Source organism: Macaca fascicularis, chromosome 2 (assembly GCF_037993035.2).
Source record: "Macaca fascicularis isolate 582-1 chromosome 2, T2T-MFA8v1.1".
Lineage (NCBI taxonomy): Eukaryota > Metazoa > Chordata > Mammalia > Primates > Cercopithecidae > Macaca > Macaca fascicularis.
Window position 1 is genome coordinate 11,660,429 of NC_088376.1, and position 17,826 is coordinate 11,678,254.

The 17,826-nt window shown below is 46.5% G+C and overlaps 1 protein-coding gene across 1 annotated transcript; it reads left to right on the forward strand.

The window, feature by feature from the left end:
* Positions 1-4,976: 4,976 nt before the first annotated feature.
* Positions 4,977-17,464, forward strand: LOC123571741 (uncharacterized). Its single transcript, XM_074032762.1, has 4 exons — positions 4,977-4,982; positions 14,293-14,611; positions 14,722-14,989; positions 15,636-17,464. Exons 1-4 carry the CDS (start codon positions 4,977-4,979, stop codon positions 15,715-15,717), a joined length of 675 nt encoding a protein of 224 aa, XP_073888863.1. The 3' UTR covers positions 15,718-17,464.
* Positions 17,465-17,826: the final 362 nt, after the last annotated feature.

The following is a 17,826-nucleotide window of genomic DNA, read 5'->3' on the forward strand; positions in this document are numbered from 1 at the left end:
ATAAATGATCATATTCAACTTGCCTTTGGAGATAACTATTATTGTCTTTCATTTTACAAATAAGGAATCTAGAGTTCAATGAGGGTAAGTAATTTGTTCAAGGCACAAGTCTAGGATTTGAACCAGATCTGTCTAACTACAAAATCCCTATGCTTTCTAATTCCTCATGGCCTTCACCCCTCCTGATGGACTGTGAGGCCTCAAGGTTGATGTACGTGCTTCAGGGTAGTTTCAGGGCTGGCATAAAAAGCATTTTCTTTGGCTGGGCACAGTAGCTCATGCCTGTAATCCCAGCACTTTGGGAGGCTGAGGCGGGCGGATCACTTGAGGTCAGGAGTTTGAGACCAGCCTGACCAACATGGTGAAACCCCGTCTCCACTAAAAATACAAAAAAAAAATTAGCCGGGTATGGTGGCAGGCACTCGTAATCCCAGCCACTCGGGGGGCTGAGGCATTAGAATCGTTTGAACCCGGGAGGCGGAAGTTGTGGTGAGCTGGAGATCGCGCACTCCAATCTGGGTGACAGAGCAAGAATCCATCTCAAAAAAAAAAAAATTTTTTTCTTCTAACCTTATAAGAAAGGAGCTGGTTAGAGAAAGCTTTAGCTATTGCACAAGGTGGAATAACTTTAGCCCCACAATCCCATCAAGACTGTGCTGGGCCTGGCTGTCGGTCAGCGACATTGTGAAAGCCTAGCATTTTGTGAGGCCTCAGGGAAATCTGCCATACACCACAAAGGCCGTCATATGGAAAGAAGCAGTTCTGTGGCATACTGGTTTAAAGACTGTAATTGAAAAACGTTCAATCAGAAATGCCCTGAGGCTAGTCTTTTTCCCAGGACAGAATTATTACTACCTAGACCAAAAAAACCAAATAAATGCAATCTTTTCCTCCAGGGTACTGTAGCTACAGGTCAAGCCCCTGTTAGCATGTGAGTTGGGATACTGAAACAGGCCAAATCACTTAGTTTATCTTAAGTATGGTTAAGTATTGCCATATATTTTTGCCTAATTATGATTTTTAAAAACAATCTTTTTTTCTTTCTTTCTTTTTTCTTTTCTGAGACGGAGTCTCACTCTGTCCCCCAGGCTGAAGTACAGTGGCGCAATCTCGGCTCACTGCAACCTCCGCCTCCCGGGTTCACGCCATTCTCCTGCCTCAGCCTCCCGAGTAGCTAGGACTACAGGCGCCCACCACCACTCCCGGCTAATTTTTTGTATTTTCAGTAGAGACGGAGTTTCGCCGTGTTAGCCAGGATGGTCTCGATCTCCAGACCTCATGATCCACCAGCCTCGGTTTCCCAAAGTGCTGGGATTACAGGTGTGAGCCACCACGCCCTGGCAGAAATAATCTTAACTGAAGTAACCAAGCATAAGCACTGTATTTTGAAAAATAAAAATTGGAGCAAGATGGTAGAGTGAGCATGTCCTGCAGCAATGTACGCAATCCCCAAACCCCTAGAAATGGCAAGAAACGAGAACATTTTCTTTTTCTTTTTTTCTTTTTCTTTTTTTTTTTGAGACGAGGTTTCACACTTGTTGTCCAGACTGGAGTACAATGGCATGATCTCAGCTCACCACAACCTCTGCCTCTCTGGTTCAAGCAATTCTTCTGCCTCAGCCTCCCAAGTAGCTGGGATTATGGGCATGTGCCACCATGACTGGCTAATTTTGTATTTTTAGTAGAGACGGGGTTTCTCCATGTTGGTCAGGCTGGTCTCGAACTCCCGACCTCAGGTGATCTGCCCGCCTCAGTCCCTCAAAGTGCTGGGATTACAGGTGTGAGCCACCACTCCTGGCCAGGAGAATATTTCTTTATCTCTTCTGAAGACATAGCTACAGCTGTACTTCCTCCAAAGTACCTCAGATGATAATTTAAGTATCTAGTTTACTACTGCATGCTTTGGACTGTCACCTCCTGCCACCAGCCAGAAGGCCATCATGATTCAGGCCCAGTCAATGCAGGCAGGCACCCCTGCATTCATACTTTTTAAAGCCTGTGTCCTTGGACCACTCCCGATACTAAAAAATTGTACTAGGCAAGGGATTTGTTACAATAATTTTAGAAAGGCTAGAGAAACAAAGAGAGATGGTATTGCCTAAAGACCAGGAATTGGTGACTGTCCCTGGGCCACAGCCTATGAGCCTGCACTTACTGCGTGTCTTGCTAGCTGCTCCACCATTGCCACTGAACAGGAGCCACTGTCACCGCCGTTGCCAAGGGCACCCACTGAAACACAAGAGCTCCTCTCTTCTTCCCCACTTCAATCTTTTCATGGTTGTCTCCCATGAGAACAAGCTAACTGGTACCCATCTGACAAAGGAATGTAGGATGTATCATTTTAGTCATCAAGCTCCAGGAATACAAAAGGGATTATGGAGAGGTGAATGGATGGCTAAGTACTAATCGACATGATCTGGCATAGGTCACAATGTCAAAAAAAAAGAAGTGACACCCAAGGAAACAAAGCTAATAGAAAAAAGGGGGAAGCTTAAGAATAACTATAATTATTATATTCAAAAAGATGTGATAGGAATAACATACATTAAAATAATTAATGTCTAGTCTGCCCACAGTAGGAGGTGAAAATAAATTTCTGACTTTTTGTCACTAAATTCATGGTGCTTTGCTATGGCAACCTTAGGAAACCAGTACAAGGATCTAGGGCCAGTGAAGAGTTCTTATATATGACAACAAAAGCATGATCCACTAAAGAAAAAAATGAAAGATGAAATTTCAACAAAACTAAAACTTTTGCTCTGTGAAACATCCTGTTAAGAGGAGGAAAAGGCAATCTATGAATTAGAGGAAAGTATTTGCAAACCATATTTGAGACAAGAGATCTGGATCTAGATTGTATAAAGAAATCTCAAAACTAAATGGTAAAAAAAATTCAATTAGAAAATGGACAAAGGACATGAACAATTATTTCACTGAGTAGGAAACACAAATGACAAACAAGCACATGCAAAGATGTTTAGCATTATTAACCATTATGGAAGTGCAAATTAAAATCACCGTGAGATATCACTACGTGCCTACTAGAATGGCTAAAATTAAAAATAGGAATACTATAATGGTAGATACGTGTGGATACATACAATCGTCAAAACCCATAGAATGTACAACACTAGGCCAGGCACGGTGGCTCATGCCTGTAATCACAGCACTTTGGGAGGCTGAGGCAGGCAGATCACTTGAGGTCAGGAGTTGGAGACCAGCCTGGCCAAAATGGTGAAACCCTATCTCTACTAAAAATACAAAATTAGCTGGGTGTGGTGGCATGCGCCTGTAATCCCAGCTACCTGGGAGGCTGAGGCAGGAGAATCACTTGAACCCAGGAGGTGACGATTTTGGTGAGCCAAGATCGCGCCATTGCACTCAGCCTGGGCAAAAAAGAGAGAAACTCCGTCTCATTAAAAAAAAAAAAAGAGAGAGAGAGAAATTGTAAAACACTAAGTTAATCCTAATACAAACTAGGGACTTTAGATGATTAAAAAGAACAAAAAGATGTGGAGAATAGAGAACACAAACTTTTTTTGAACTAAAAATAGTGAGACTGGCCAGGCACAGTGGTGCACGCCTGTAACCCCAGCACTTTGGGAGGCAGAGGCAGGTGGATCGGTTGAGGTCAAGAGTTTGAGACCAGCCTGGGCAACATGGTGGAACTCCACCTCTATTAAGAATACAAAAAAAATTAGCCACGGGTGGTAGCACTCACCTGTAGTCTCAGCTACTCAGGACGCTGAGATGTGAGGATCGCTTGAGCCTGGGAGTCAGGGGTTGCAGTGAGCCGAGATAGTGCCACTTCCAGCCTGGGCAACTGAACGAGACTCTGCCTAAAAAAAAAAAAAAAAAGGTGAAAATACTAAATTTGGGAAAGAATGCATAAAAATAGATTACTCATATTTTGCTGATGGGAATGGAAAATAATGCAGCCACTCTGAAAAATAGTTTGGCAGTTTATTTGAAGATTAAATAGCAGTAACACTCCTGGGCATTTATCCCAAAGAACTAAAAATTATATCCATATGGCCGGGCTCGGTGGCACACGCCTGTAATCCCAGCACTTTGGGAGGCCGAGACGGGCAAATCACCTGAGGCCAGGAGTTCGAGACCAGCCTGGCCAACATGGTGAAACTCTGTCTCTACTAAAAATATAAAAACGACTCAGGTGTGGTGGTGCATGCCTGTAATCCCAGCTACTTGAGTCTGAGGCAGGAGAATTGCTTGAACCCGGGAGGCAGAGGTTGCAGTGAGCTGAGATCACGCCACTGCACTCCAGCCTGGGCGACAGAGTGAGACTCCATCTAAAAAAAAACAAAAAAAAAAAACACAAAAAACTACGTCCATACAAAAATCTGTACATAAAAATCTGAACATCCCTGTACATAAATGTCTCTGCTCATTTGTAAGTAAATATTTATGATAAATTTCTAGAAGTGGCATTGCAGGGTAAAGAGATATGCACATCTTAAATTGATACTGAATCTCAAGAATCCACTGTTGATTTATATTTCTCCCAGTGTAGGATGAGAGTACCCATTTCTCTATATCCTCACCAATACCCGATTCTGTCAAACTTAAATATATGGTATTCTAATAGATGTGTTAAAAGTGCCTCATTTTTATTTGTATTTCTTCTATTATATGTGATTAAATGCATCACATATTTATTGATTATTTGTATTTTTTCCTGGAATTGTGTGTTTCTATCCTTGTCCATTTTCCTTATGAATTATTCTTATTAATTTTGAAAATCTTTTTATTAACACATAATGTACATATTTTTGGGATACATGTAATAATTTGGCATATTCATATAATGTGTAAAGATCTAAAAAAGTCGGGTACGGTGGCTAACGCTTGTCATCCCAGCACTTTGGGAGGCCGAGGTGGGTGGATCACCTGAGATCAGGAGTTCCAGACCAGTCTGACCAACATGGTGAAACCCCATTCCTGCTAAAAATACCGGCATGGCGGTGGGCACCTGGAATCCCAGCTATTCAGGAGGGTGAGACAGGAGAATCACTGGAACCCAGGAGGCGGAGGTTGCAGTGAGCCAAAATTACACCACTGCACTTTAGCCTGGGCAACAGAATGAGACTCTGTCTGGGAAAAAATAAAAAAGTAATTAGGATATTCATCACCTGCAATATTTATCTTGTTTAATGCTAGGAACATTTGAATTGTTCTCGTCTAGCTATTTTGACAGGTACAATAGATGATCTTGAACTATGGTCACCCTACTGATCTACAAAACACTAGGTCTTATTCTTCTACCTAACTATATTTGTACCCATTTCAACCTCTCATTGAATTATTCTTATTAATTTTTAAAAGATCGTTGTATACCAAGGAAATTAATTCTTTGTGATTTGTTTTGAAAATGTTTCTGTCTGTTCACTTTTAAAAATGTTTCATATAAAATTTTTGGCTTGCTATGCAGCCTAACTTATTAACATTTTACTTTTGTCTTCTGGATCTCATGTTTTGTCTGAAAAGACTCCTCCCATTGCAAGGGTTTGGTTTGTTTTTTTTTTCAACTTTTATTTTAGATTTGGGGCGGGGTACATGTGCAGGTTTGTTACAAGGGTATATTGCATGATGCTGAAGTTTGGATACGATTGGACCCATCACTCAAGTACTGAGCATAGCACCCAACAGGTAGTTTTTCAGTCCTTGTCCCCCTCCCTTCTCTTGTAGTCCCCAGTGTCTATTGTTCCCATTTTATGTCCATGTGTACTCACTTGGTTCCCACTTATAAGTGAGAACATGTGGTATTTGCTTTTCTGTTTCTGCGTTAGTTTACTTAGGATAATGGTCCTAGCTGCATCCATGTTGCTGCAAAGGCCATGATTTCATTCTTTTTTCTGACTGCGTACTATTTCATGGTGTATATGTACCGTATTTTCTTTATCCACTCCTCTGTTGATTAACACCTTGGTTGTTTCCATGTATTTGCTATTGTGAATAGTGCTGTGATGAACCTACAGGTGCATGTGTCTTTTTGATAGAACAATTTATTTTCCTTAATGGGATTGTTGGTTTGAATGATACTTTTAGTTCTTTGAGAAATCTCCTGCTTTCCACAGTAGCTAAATGAATTTACATTCCCCCCAACAGTGCATAAGCAATCCCTTTTCTCTGCAGCACTGCCAACATCTGTTATTTTTAGTAATAGCCATTTTGAATGGTGTGTGATGATGTTTCATTGTGGTTTTGACTTGCTTGTCTCTGATGATTAGTGATGATAAGCATTTTTTCATATGATCGTTTGTCACTTGGATGTCTTCTTTTGAGAATTGTCCAAAAAGTAAGCAAAGGACATAAATGGGGTTATTTGTTTTTTTGCTTGTTTATTTAAGTTCCTTATAGATTCTGAATATTAGACCTTAGTCAGATACATAGTTTGTGCATGTTGTCTTCCATTCTGTAGGTTGTCTGCTTACTCTGTTGATAGTTTCTTTTGCTGTGCAGTCAAGGTTACTTTTTAAAATATGTTTTCTTTTTCAGCAGTAAAGCTCAAACAAAAGTTTTCTTCTAGAATGTCCATGATTTCTTTTTCTTTTAATTATCTTACTGACCAAGCTTTAATTATTTTCTTTGACAGAAAAAATAGAATTAATCAAAGGCCGTTTATTCAAAACTTGCTGTTACAAGGTAGTCAGCTACCATCACAGCAGAGGTTGGAAGGGATTTGAAAGAAGAGTAAGTTTTTTTTGTTTTATTGTTTGTTTGTTTGTTTGTTTGTTTTGAGATAGAATCTCACTCTGTTGCCCAGGCTGGAGTGCAGTGGCACGATCTCAGCTTACTACAAGCTCCGCCTCCCAGGTTGAAGCGATTCTCCTGCCTCAGCCTCCCGAGTAGCTGGGACTACAGGCGCCCACCACCACTCCCAGCTAACTTTTGTATTTTTAGTAGAGACGGGGTTTCACCATGTTTGCCAGGCTGGTCTCAAACTCCTGACCTCAGGTGATCCACCTGCCTTGGCCTCCCAAAGTGCTGGGATTACAGGCATGAGCCACTGTGCCCAATCTATAAGAGTAAGTTTTACAGACTACAAGGAGGAAGACTTAAGCCAATCTTTGGTGAGTGTTCTTTTAGGGTGAGATATTCTAGTTCCAATAGGGTAAAAGATACTTGGAATGAGGGAGTCTTTCTGGTTGCCTTTAAAGTGTATATAGTAGTCTTTGATTGCTTCACAATCTATTGGTACATAAGTGGGGGGCTTTCCAGGCTGCATGACGACTGAAAGACAATCTGCTTCTCAGCTTTGGAGTCTTGCATAAGCAATTCCTTGTTCAAGAGGAAACTGAAGGGAAATCTAGCATTATTTGATTAGTTAGTTAGTGGACCCAACACCCTCCTTTTTAATGCATATTTAGCTTTTTGGTTATATTTTTTAAATGACCCTTTTATATACCCATTTTTCAAATGCATTGGGATCTCTTTCAGGATTCTCTACTCTGTTCATTAAATGTGTTAATCCCTCACCAAGAATATGTATGTTCTTGGCAAATGAAAGGAGCATCATGCAAAGCTATCAGATAATTTGGGATAGCTTTACGAAACTATCTGAACGTTTATCCACTAACAAAGCTTGATACTAGAGTAAATATGTAATTAGGGGGTTCTGTTTTGTAAGACTTTCCACTCTCATACTGACATAGAGCTTGGCACACAGGACGACCCCATATATGTCGGCTGAACACAGTCAGTCAGTCCTCACTTAATGTCATCAATAGGTTCTTGGAAATTTGGACTTCAAGCAAAACTATGTAAGCAGGTCCTCAAATAATGTTACTTAGTTACAACACTGATGAGAAATTTCAAAATTGATTTCATTATACATGATTTCACTTAAAATTGCAGTTTCCAAGAACCTGCTGATAACATTGAGGACTTACTGTACAGAAATACTAGTGTGGTAATGGGAACTCTGAACTAGGAGTTGGAAGACCTGGCTTCTAGCCCCTGCTCTGTTGCAGGCTGCTGGGGCAACCATGATACACATTAACAGACTTGTAGCTGTCAGAAATCATGTAGAAATACCTCCCCATTAGGGACCATAATTCCTACTCCTCCTTGATAATTCCCACCCCTCCTTGAAGTGAGGAGTGGTCACATGACTAAGTTTTCACTAATGGAATGTGAGAGAAGGTGATGTGTGCCACTTCCAGGTTGAGTCTTAAAATACTGCACATGTAATCCTCAGTCTCTTTCCCCTACCTGTGAACACAGAGATGCACGTAACTCAGTTTGGACCATACAGGTAAAGACATTGTTCTAGGACATGATGGAAAACCCAGATGGAAGAAGTTTGCAAATCCTGAATAACTGTGTGGAGCAAGCAGCTTCCTATCTGCCCTGGACTGTGACATGAGACAGAAGTAAACTTATTATTTAAGTCATTATATGGCTGAGTCTCTGGTGTAGCACCTTACTAACATACATACCATGTGGCATTCCACCATGATTTCTGGGTTCAAAGAGTTTGGGAAATGATGTGGTTATCATAAGTATGCAGACTTTCTTCCTGTAGAATTTCTTTGAGCCTGGGTAATTTTTTTTTCCTATAGAACAACTTGAGGGAGAAAACTGCTGATCTCTTGCATTATCTTGCTTGGTCTGAAAAACACTCTGGAAATGCTGATTTGGATGATTTCTACTTCCTTTAAATATTGCATAATGCACAGCTAGTGTTTAGCTTGTTTCAGAACACCACCAAATAGTACAGAATCAAAGCTGCCTTTAGTCCCACCATTCCATCCAAAGCATGGTACCTGAGCCCCTTTGGGGGACAATAGCAAAATTATAACACTATAGAGGACATGAACAATTTTTCCAAAAGTTTTTGGAGACTTTAATCTCATTATTCTGTGTTCTTTCTCATGTAAACAAGTGGAAAGATGACCAAAGCTTTACCCACAGAAGAGTCATTCTTTTTTTTCTCACTTTCAAAGAGTTTTAAGAATGTACCACAACAATTCATTTCGCAACTATTTCCTGAGCAGCTACAGTGAACAAGGGCCTGAAGAAGAAGACACAATATCCACTGGACTGGAATGGAAAGACAGAGTAGACAGAGTAGATATGGTCCATAGCACCTGAGGACAACACCCCAGAAACATCCAGCAATGACTGGTATTGGAATGGCTCCTCTGGTCACCCACCCGCCATCTAAGATTTGCAGAGGGTTCATCCTATGAAGCATGGGAGGTTTGGGCACTTCACACTCTGCCAGCATCATCCAGTATGGACATTTTCACAGATCCAGAAAAGGGCTGAGGTCCAAAAGGTTGAGAATGCTTTGGGCTGTGTTTCCATAGTGAGTGGCTGGCTATTCAGTGGTCAAATGTGTTTGACAGGATCCAAGTGATGTGCTTCCTGAGGCAAGTGGCTAGAACCCAGGAGACTCCTCTGTTCAGCTACAGCATGAAACATCTGAAATTCTTACATATTCTCACACAGAAATAGATTATCATAGAGAAATGGATATATTGTGATAGGATAATCAGAGATGCTGTCGTAGCCCATTTGAGCTGCTATAAGAAAATACTATAAACTGGCCGGGCGCGGTGGCTCAAGCCTGTAATCCCAGCACTTTGGGAGGCCGAGGCGGGTGGATCACGAGGTCAGGAGATCGAGACTATCCTGGCTAACATGGTGAAACCCCGTCTCTACTAAAAAATACAAAAAACTAGCCGGGCGTGGTGGCAGGCGCCTGTAGTCTCAGCTACTTGGGAGGCTGAGGCGGGAGAATGGCGTGAACCCGGGAGGCGGAGCTTGCAGTGAGCCGAGATCACGCCACTGCACTCCAGCCTGGGAGACACAGCGAGACTCCGTCTCAAAAAAAAAAAAAAAAAAGAAAATACTATAAACTGGGTGGTTTATAAACAACAGAAACTGGCCAGGCACAGTGGCTCACGCTGGTAATCCCAGCACTTTGGGAGGCCAAGGTGGGCAGACCACTTGAGGTCAGGAGTTCAAGACCAGCCTGGCCAACATGGTAAAACCTTGTCTTTACTAAAAATACAAAAATTAGCCAGGCGTGGTAGCATGCACCTGTAATCCCAGCTAACTGGGAGGCTGAGGCACGAGAATCACTTGAACCCGGGAGGCAGAGGTTGCAGTGAGCCGAGATTGCACCACTGCACTCCAGCCTGGGTGATAAAGTGAGACTCAGTCTCAGAAAAAGAAAAACAAACAGGCCGGGCGCGGTGGCTCAAGCCTGTAATCCCAGCACTTTGGGAGGCCGAGACGGGCGGATCACAAGGTCAGGAGATCGAGACCATCCTGGCTAACACGGCGAAACCCCGTCTCTACTAAAAACACAAAAAATTAGCCGGGCGAGGTGGCGGCGCCTGTGGTCCCAGCTACTCGGGAGGCTGAGGCAGGAGAATGGCGGGAACCCGGGAGGCGGAGCTTGCAGTGAGCTGAGATCCGGCCACTGCACTCCAGCCTGGGTGACAGAGCGAGACTCCGTCTCAAAAAAAAAAAAAAGAAAAACAAACAAACAAACAAACAAACAAAAAAACCCCAGAAACTTATTGCTTACAGTTCTGGAGGCTGGGAAGTCCAAGATCAAGACACCAGGAGATTTGGCATCTAGCAAGGGCCTTTTTTCTGGTCCATAGGTGGTGCCTTCTCACTGTGTCCTTACACAGTGGAAGGGGCAAGGGAGTCTCTCTCTCAGGCCCCCTTTATAAGGATAATAATCCCATTCATGAAATCTCTGCCCTCGCCGGGCGCGGTGGCTCAAGCCTGTAATCCCAGCACTTTGGGAGGCCGAGACGGGCGGATCACGAGGTCAGGAGATCGAGACCATCCTGGGTAACACAGTGAAACCCCGTCTCTACTAAAAATACAAAAAACTAGCCGGGCGAGGTGGCGGGCGCCTGTAGTCCCAGCTACTCGGGAGGCTGAGGCAGGAGAATGGCGTGAACCCGGGAGGCGGAGCTTGCAGTGAGCTGAGATCCCGCCACTGCACTCCAGCCTGGGTGACAGAGCAAGACTCCGTCTCAAAAAAAAAAAAAAAAAAAAAAGAAATCTCTGCCCTCATGACCTGATCACCTCCCTATGTCCCCACCTTCTAACACCATCATCACCCGGGGGGTTAGGATTTCAACAAGTGAATTTGGGGGGAACATAAACAATCAGACCATAGCAGAGGCCAAAACAGAGAAGTCTGCTGGAAAACTTTTTAATGCATTGTAATGCATTCAGTGTGTTAAGTTAGTCTCACACACACACACACACACACAAGACTGAATGCATAGATGTGTATTATAAAAAGTGTGAAAACATACCACCGCGGATTGTGTAGGACCATATGTGTGTGTGTGTGTGTGTGTGTGTTTACTTGGTAGACATGTCCATTGTTGTTAGTGCAGTGAAGGGCTCTGTGTGCTTTTAAAAATTCCAGTCTGTTACATTCACAAGCCTGGGTTGGATCTAAAGCAGTTTCCCCCTTTGGGAAAGGCATCCTCATGACCTTACAATGGTTGCTGAATACAGTTGGAGGCAGTCATGGTTGGTGATGTCCGCAGCCCACTCCCCACCGTGTTGGTCTGAAGAACTTCTGCACACCATTCCCACAAGCAGGTCTCCTCTGCTCTGCTCTTCTCCACCTCCCTTTTCAGCTAAAGTCTCCTGTGCTTCACACCTTGCTGGTCTCAACCCTCCTCCATCTCTACATATGTTTAAGAAGCAGGAATCAAAAGGTGAAGGAAGGAGGAACTCATCTTCAATAGACAAATGAAAATAAGGATGGGAGAAGGAGAAAGTTGGGAAGGCGCTTAAGATACCCAGAAATGTAAACTGTGTTAGGAGAAGCATGGGACTCCTGAGGTTGCTCCCTACTATCTTGCAGACTTGCTGCAGGAACAAATGAGGCAGGATCTGTCAAGCAACAGGGTCAGCCCTTAAGCTTAGTGCCTTTCTGAACCCTGTGACCCAGCAGTCCCCATCAACTCGTCCCACCTGCCATGCACAGCTCCTCTGTGCCCCTGTACCTGAGCTCATGCTATTCCCTCTGCCAGGGTGCCCTTCTCCTTCTCCACCGGGAGAAGACACTTGCCTGTAAGACCCAGTTCCAGTGTCACCCCTTTCTGACTGTATCAGGAAGAGTCAGTGACGGTGTTTTGTGCTCCCAGAGAATTTGCCACATTGTGTTGTGATTCTGTTTCCACATCTGCCTCCCCCACTGGACTGAATGCTTCACTCACCTTCATACCTCCCTGGTCTCTACCTGGTGCCAGACCCATCCTCAGGGCAGGGGAGTGCTCAGGAAATAGGTGTTGAATAAAGGGAGTGCATACATACATACATACATACATACATATGTACATACATATGTAAATGTTCTGATGGTCAAATGGAACAATGTGGGCTGAAGGATAATGCAGGTAGAAGAACCTAAGATTACACATTATTGATTTGGGAGGAACTTTGTTTTATTGCACAAACAATCTACAGCTTCAAAACAAGAAAGGCACTGTGTAGTTAGGAAGGACAGTGGGAGAGGGTGTCCCCACAAAACAGCGTCAAGTTTTAAGAATTTGAAAGAGGAACACTCTGCAGGACACTGTTCCAAGGGCCCCTCCCTAAGAGTCTGTCGCTTAGGCTCTGCCCCTTTTTGGCCACTTTGTCAAAGGGCTTCTTTATGAACCAAGTGAAACACGTTATTTTTGTTTTCTTGAATTCTAAAGTGATCGTCTTAAGTTTCCTGGGACAGACTCCTATGGGGTGTTCGTGACCCACTCCATTCCAGAAACAAGACCAGGAGACTAAAGGCTCCGCCAGATCCCGCATGTAGTGAAAAAGTGAAATCAAATCACCCCTAACAATTCCAAAACTAACTGAATCCTAACGGAGCTCTAAGTAACTCTAAAGCTAAGTGTGCTGGATAGTTAAGCCATGGTCCTCAGCTTTTACACCCCCCACCCCCTGCTCTGTGGTGCAGGGTCACGATGGGCTCCTTCTTGTGCTCCTGGGCTCCTGTCAGCATTCTTTTAGCAATGGGTCTCCAGCCTGAGAATGACAGTTGGTGTCAGTGGCAGCAGTTGGTTCCAGCTTGCCTTTTCCCAACACTTCCATAACCAGCCTGATGATGCCCATTCAGAGACACCAGCATGGGCTGGGCACGTTCCCGTCCGAGTTCTGCATCCAGCTCCCAGACCCGGGCTCTGAGCAGTGTCTCCTCCTCAGAGAACAACCCCCAGCCCTGGGCCATCTTCAGACTTCTGAGTTTTGATCATTTCAACTTCTTCTTGTTCCCTTAGCTCTTGAGGTGGTAGCTGCTTCTTGCAGTTGAAATCTTCATGACATCTCAACATCATCCTTTTCTTTTTTCTTTTTTTTTTCTTTTGCCTTTTTAGTTTTCCAATAGTTGGGTAACAATTCCTTACATTAAATTTCTGTTAAAATAATTGGTGTGGAGTCCATTTCAGTGATTGGACCCTGACATTGGACCTTGACTGACAGCAATGTTAAACCTAAGAAATTCTGAAAATAAATACACCTTAAAACTACATAAGTAAAAATTAAAATCAGAAAAGTTAATTTGCAACTTTAAAAAAAAAAAAAAAAAGGAAACCTGACAAGTTAAGTCTGAAAATAAATAAAAAACTAAATAGGTGCAAACCTCTGACGAAAATTTCTGAAAATCGGCAGGCCCCGGTGGCTCACACCTGTAATCACAGCACTTTGGGAAGCCGAGGCGGGCGGATTACCTGAGGTCAGTAGTTCGAGACCAGCCTGGTCAACATGGTGAAACCCTGACTCTACTAAAAATACAAAAATCAGCCGGGCGTGGTGGCACATGCCTGTAATCCCAGCTTCTCGGGAGGCTGAGGCAGGAGAATTGCGTGAACATGTGAGGAGGAGGTTGCAGTGAACCAAGATCATGCCACTGCACTCCAGCCTGGGCGACAGGTAGAGACTGTCTCAAAAAAATAAACAAACAACTGGAAAACTAATTTTTAAACTAACAAATCTAAACGTAAATCTCTCAGCAGTTACCTTAGAACTACCCCCTTTGAATTAACCTGTCAGGTGCTAAGTGGCTTGCGCACCACTGCGAGGCTGGGCCCCGGCGCTGGCGGGTGGGAGCAGCCCCGAGCCAGCTCCGGCTCCTCCTAGGCTCGGCCGAGCCCCAGGGGGCGTGGCCTCCGCGAGCGTCTGCCTCCGCCCGCCGCGCTCGCGCAGGCGCACTGGGGGTCCCGGTCCCGCGAGGTCTTTCGCTGGCGGGTGGGCGGGGGAAGAGTGGGCTCTGCGGGCCGGAGCTAGACGAGCATCCAGCGCACCCCTCGGACTCCCGGGAGGTGGCCCTGGGCGTCCCCTTTCTGCCACCGCCGCGGCGCCGGCTGCTTTCTGCGTAGCTGGGCAGGCCCCGGGCCCCCACACCGCCTCTCCCGGGAATGCGGGCGCTCTGGAGCCGAGGAGCGGGGGCGTCCGCAAGGAGGTCAGCTCTCCCGGGCGGAGTTCCTCGGGCGCAGCGCCCTCGCCTGGAAACCAGCGGTCGCCCCCGCAGGAGCCAGCCGGCCCGTGGACGCCCCAGAGCGCTCCTTCTCGGTGCTGCCGGTCGTCCTGCAGTTCCGCGAGGAAGGTCAGAGACGCGGTGGCCCACAGAGGCGCTTAGTCTTTCCTCGCTCACACTCACGTTTCCTCCTCATCGCGTTCTTCTTTTTCTCCCTGCGTTCTTTCTCCCCTCTCCAGGAAAGCGGATTTGGAGGAACAGGTTTCGTGACTGTCATCAGACTGGAAAAGGCCCCGCGAGCTGGAAGGGAGGGGACAGGGGCACCCTCAGAGTTACTGCTGGAGGCTGTGGCCAGGCCGGGCAAGGTGGTGACTCCCGCTGGCAGGCTGCAGCCCCCCCCAACCCTCCCACCTGCGCCACGGGGCTCCAGGCGGGAACCCCAGTTATGACCGGACACCAGCGCACCGCCAAGGAGACAGCCACGTGGGGACACGCCGGGCTAGCAGGGTCAGAGCCACTTTGAGGACTTGTGACCTCGGCTCCCTGGCTTAGCCAGGTCCTTCTGGGGGAGAATCCTGAGGAGGGGGAGAGGGGTTGGGGGAGAGGGACAGGAGGCAGGAGGAGATGATGAGTAGGAAGGAGGAAGAAGATGAAAGAAACAAGAAAGAAATTACATTCAGAGCGCTGCTCACCTTTTACATGTCTTCTGCACCCTCATAACCTTCAAAGGTGTCCATGGAGCTAAACTCCCTGCTGGAGCAGCCTTGGGGAGAGAAAGGGAAGGATGGGGCCTCTGTGGGGTGGGAGCACAGCCCCTCTGCCCGTGGCAGGGTGTAGCAGGCAGTGCCTGTTGCAGGCACGGTCCTCTCTAACTCCTGCTCTCCCAGGGCCTGTACGTCCCTGGTCTGTGAAGGGGATCTGTGATTTTCAGGCTTATTGCAGCGCTGAAATGCCATAATTCACTGAGAAGAAGCGTCCACTTGCTGTTCATGGCCCTACGTCCTTGTTCCTCCAAGAAAACAGTCGTCTTTATTGCTTGCCAGTCTTCTAACCATGCCTCCTTCCTTTCTTCCTCCCCTGTCTCTTTCTCACCCTCTTCCTCTTCTTGCTTCACTTTCCCGTAATTAATGTCAATTTCCCATCTCCCTGGCAGCCTTTGCCAAGTGTCACTGCTCCGCATAAGGGAAAATCAGAGGAACAAGCAAGTGCATCCATCCTGCCTCTCTCCCCAGTGAACTGATAAACCCATCAGTCTTGTCCGTGGTGCACCTGTTACATCCCCGGGCGATGTTGGAGACTGTGGGGAACAGCGGCCACTGCCAAATACTCAGCGACTGCCCTGTGCCTGGTGGGATGGTAGGCGTTTGTCAGACTTTAAGCCTCACAAGCCTGTAAGAGTCTCAGCCCCCTTTACAGTTGGGGAAACAGACAGCAATGGTCACTTGACCAAGTCTTCTTGGCCTGTGGCAGGGCAGCTGGCATCTCCAGCACCCCTGCTTTTTACCCTCGCTCTGAGTGAGATGCAGTTTCTGCACTACACGGCTCACAGGCCAGGGTAGGGAGCCGAGCATCTGCATAAAGGTGCCAGCACAGGGCAGCCCCAGACTGAGGCTCAACTGAGTCATCCACGCGGCGGGAATCGTGCAGGAGAGTGTCTGCTCAGGCGAGAATTCAGGGAGATTTGGGCAGGCCTTGAGGGGCGGGCAGAACTGGAGAGGGAGGGCATTCTGGGCAGAGGCATGGCCGGAGGGTGATAGGCGGCAGTGGAGGAAGCTGCAGTTATCTGGGTGAGCAGGCGGTGAACAAGTGATATCTCCCGACCTGCTGCCCCAGGCCCCCCTAGAAGCCGCGTTCTGGGCCCCCAGCCCTCCCCAGAGTAGATCAGTGGGGGCTGTGTGAGCAACATGGGGGGCAATTGGGCAGCGCCTCCCTGGAGGTCCCTCTGAAATCCCGCCGGACGCTGGCAGGCTCCAAGGGGGCTGGACACCATCCTCTCAGGTTGAAGCAAGTCCTGGCTGAGTTCCTAGTCCAGGAACTCAGGAGGGGCAAGGGGTGGAGGGCAGAGGAGAAACTGCGTCAGCGATGTGCCCCCCGCCTTCATCCTCCAGACAGGACTTGGCAGCGTCTGCGGGACCCCAATAGATTCCTCTTTAGGGAAGTCATCCAGGCCTGGGGTCCCCTTATGCCAGGAGCAAACAGTGAGGACAGAAGAATGACCATCTATCTTGTTGAAAGCTCTGTGAGGGAGGAACGGAAGGAGCTGCGTCCTTGACCATCCCCTGAGTGTCCATGGCCTCTGTGCCCCGGATGATGCTGGGGCTGCCAGGGACCACAGAGCCACCCACTGGGAGGCGGGGGGGTTGGCCTAGCTCAGGGGCCTTCGTCAGCCATGGACACCCACAGCATGTGATGGGAAGGGCTGGGAGGTAACACAGGAACTGAAAAACCTGAGAAGTTCCAGCCACTCTGTAGGGTAAGTTGCTCCTGGGGTAAAATGATTATCTGGTTCCAGCCCCTCTGCAGGGTAAGTGGCACCTGGGGTAAAATAACTGCCTGGAGCCGGCAGCTGCTTTCTCTGCTCTCCCCAAGGCCCTGCAGGAAGGTGGCACAGGGCTGGACCCAGAGGAGCTCTCACATGCTGAACTGGACTGTTTCAGGGGTCATCTAGTCCATTCTCTGCCTCCAGGTGAGGATTTGCCTGAGCCTGAAGGATCCTCCCAGCACTGTCAAGCCCCAGATTCCACCTCCCTGTGGGTGGACTGTCAGCGCAGGCCCTGACAACACAGAGAAAGACACAGGACCCAGCTGGGCCAGTAGCTCCTGCAGTAGCTCCTGGTGCCACAGGTGAGGGTGGGGATGCCTGGAGCACCATGGGGGTCCTTGTTTAGTCTACAGCAGGGTCTTGAAATAGGTTATAAGTGTTACATCTTGACACAGTGTACATATGCTGACACACATATTAAAACAAATTTTACACAACAGTATTATCCTGAGTATGAGTGATGCCTTTTAATGAGTTTATATTCTATTCACTTTTTAAAATGCTGGTCTACATCCACTGAATTGATTTTATGACCTACTAATAATATGTTATAACCCACAATTAGAAAGGCATCGTTCTAGGGCAGGACAGAGGACGACAGAAAAGAAAGAGAAGCAGAAAGGAAATAATAAGGACAAAGGGAAGGAAGAACAGAGAAAGGACAGAGTGGAGGAGGGTGTTTTGTGGGAGGTCACACAAATGCCTGCCATGATGTCCCTTCAGGCTTCTCCTAACATAAACTACATCCCATTCTGTGTCTGCCCTTAAGTCTTTTCCATTGGACCCTGGATTTATATTCTAT

Bases quoted from the DNA above. Each gene is read 5' to 3' on its own strand.
- LOC123571741 (XM_074032762.1), top strand. The intron at 14,612-14,721 runs GTCAGAGACGCG...TCCCCTCTCCAG, and splicing joins CCTGCAGTTCCGCGAGGAAG to GAAAGCGGATTTGGAGGAAC. The intron at 14,990-15,635 runs GTCAGAGCCACT...TCTCCCTGGCAG, and splicing joins GGACACGCCGGGCTAGCAGG to CCTTTGCCAAGTGTCACTGC.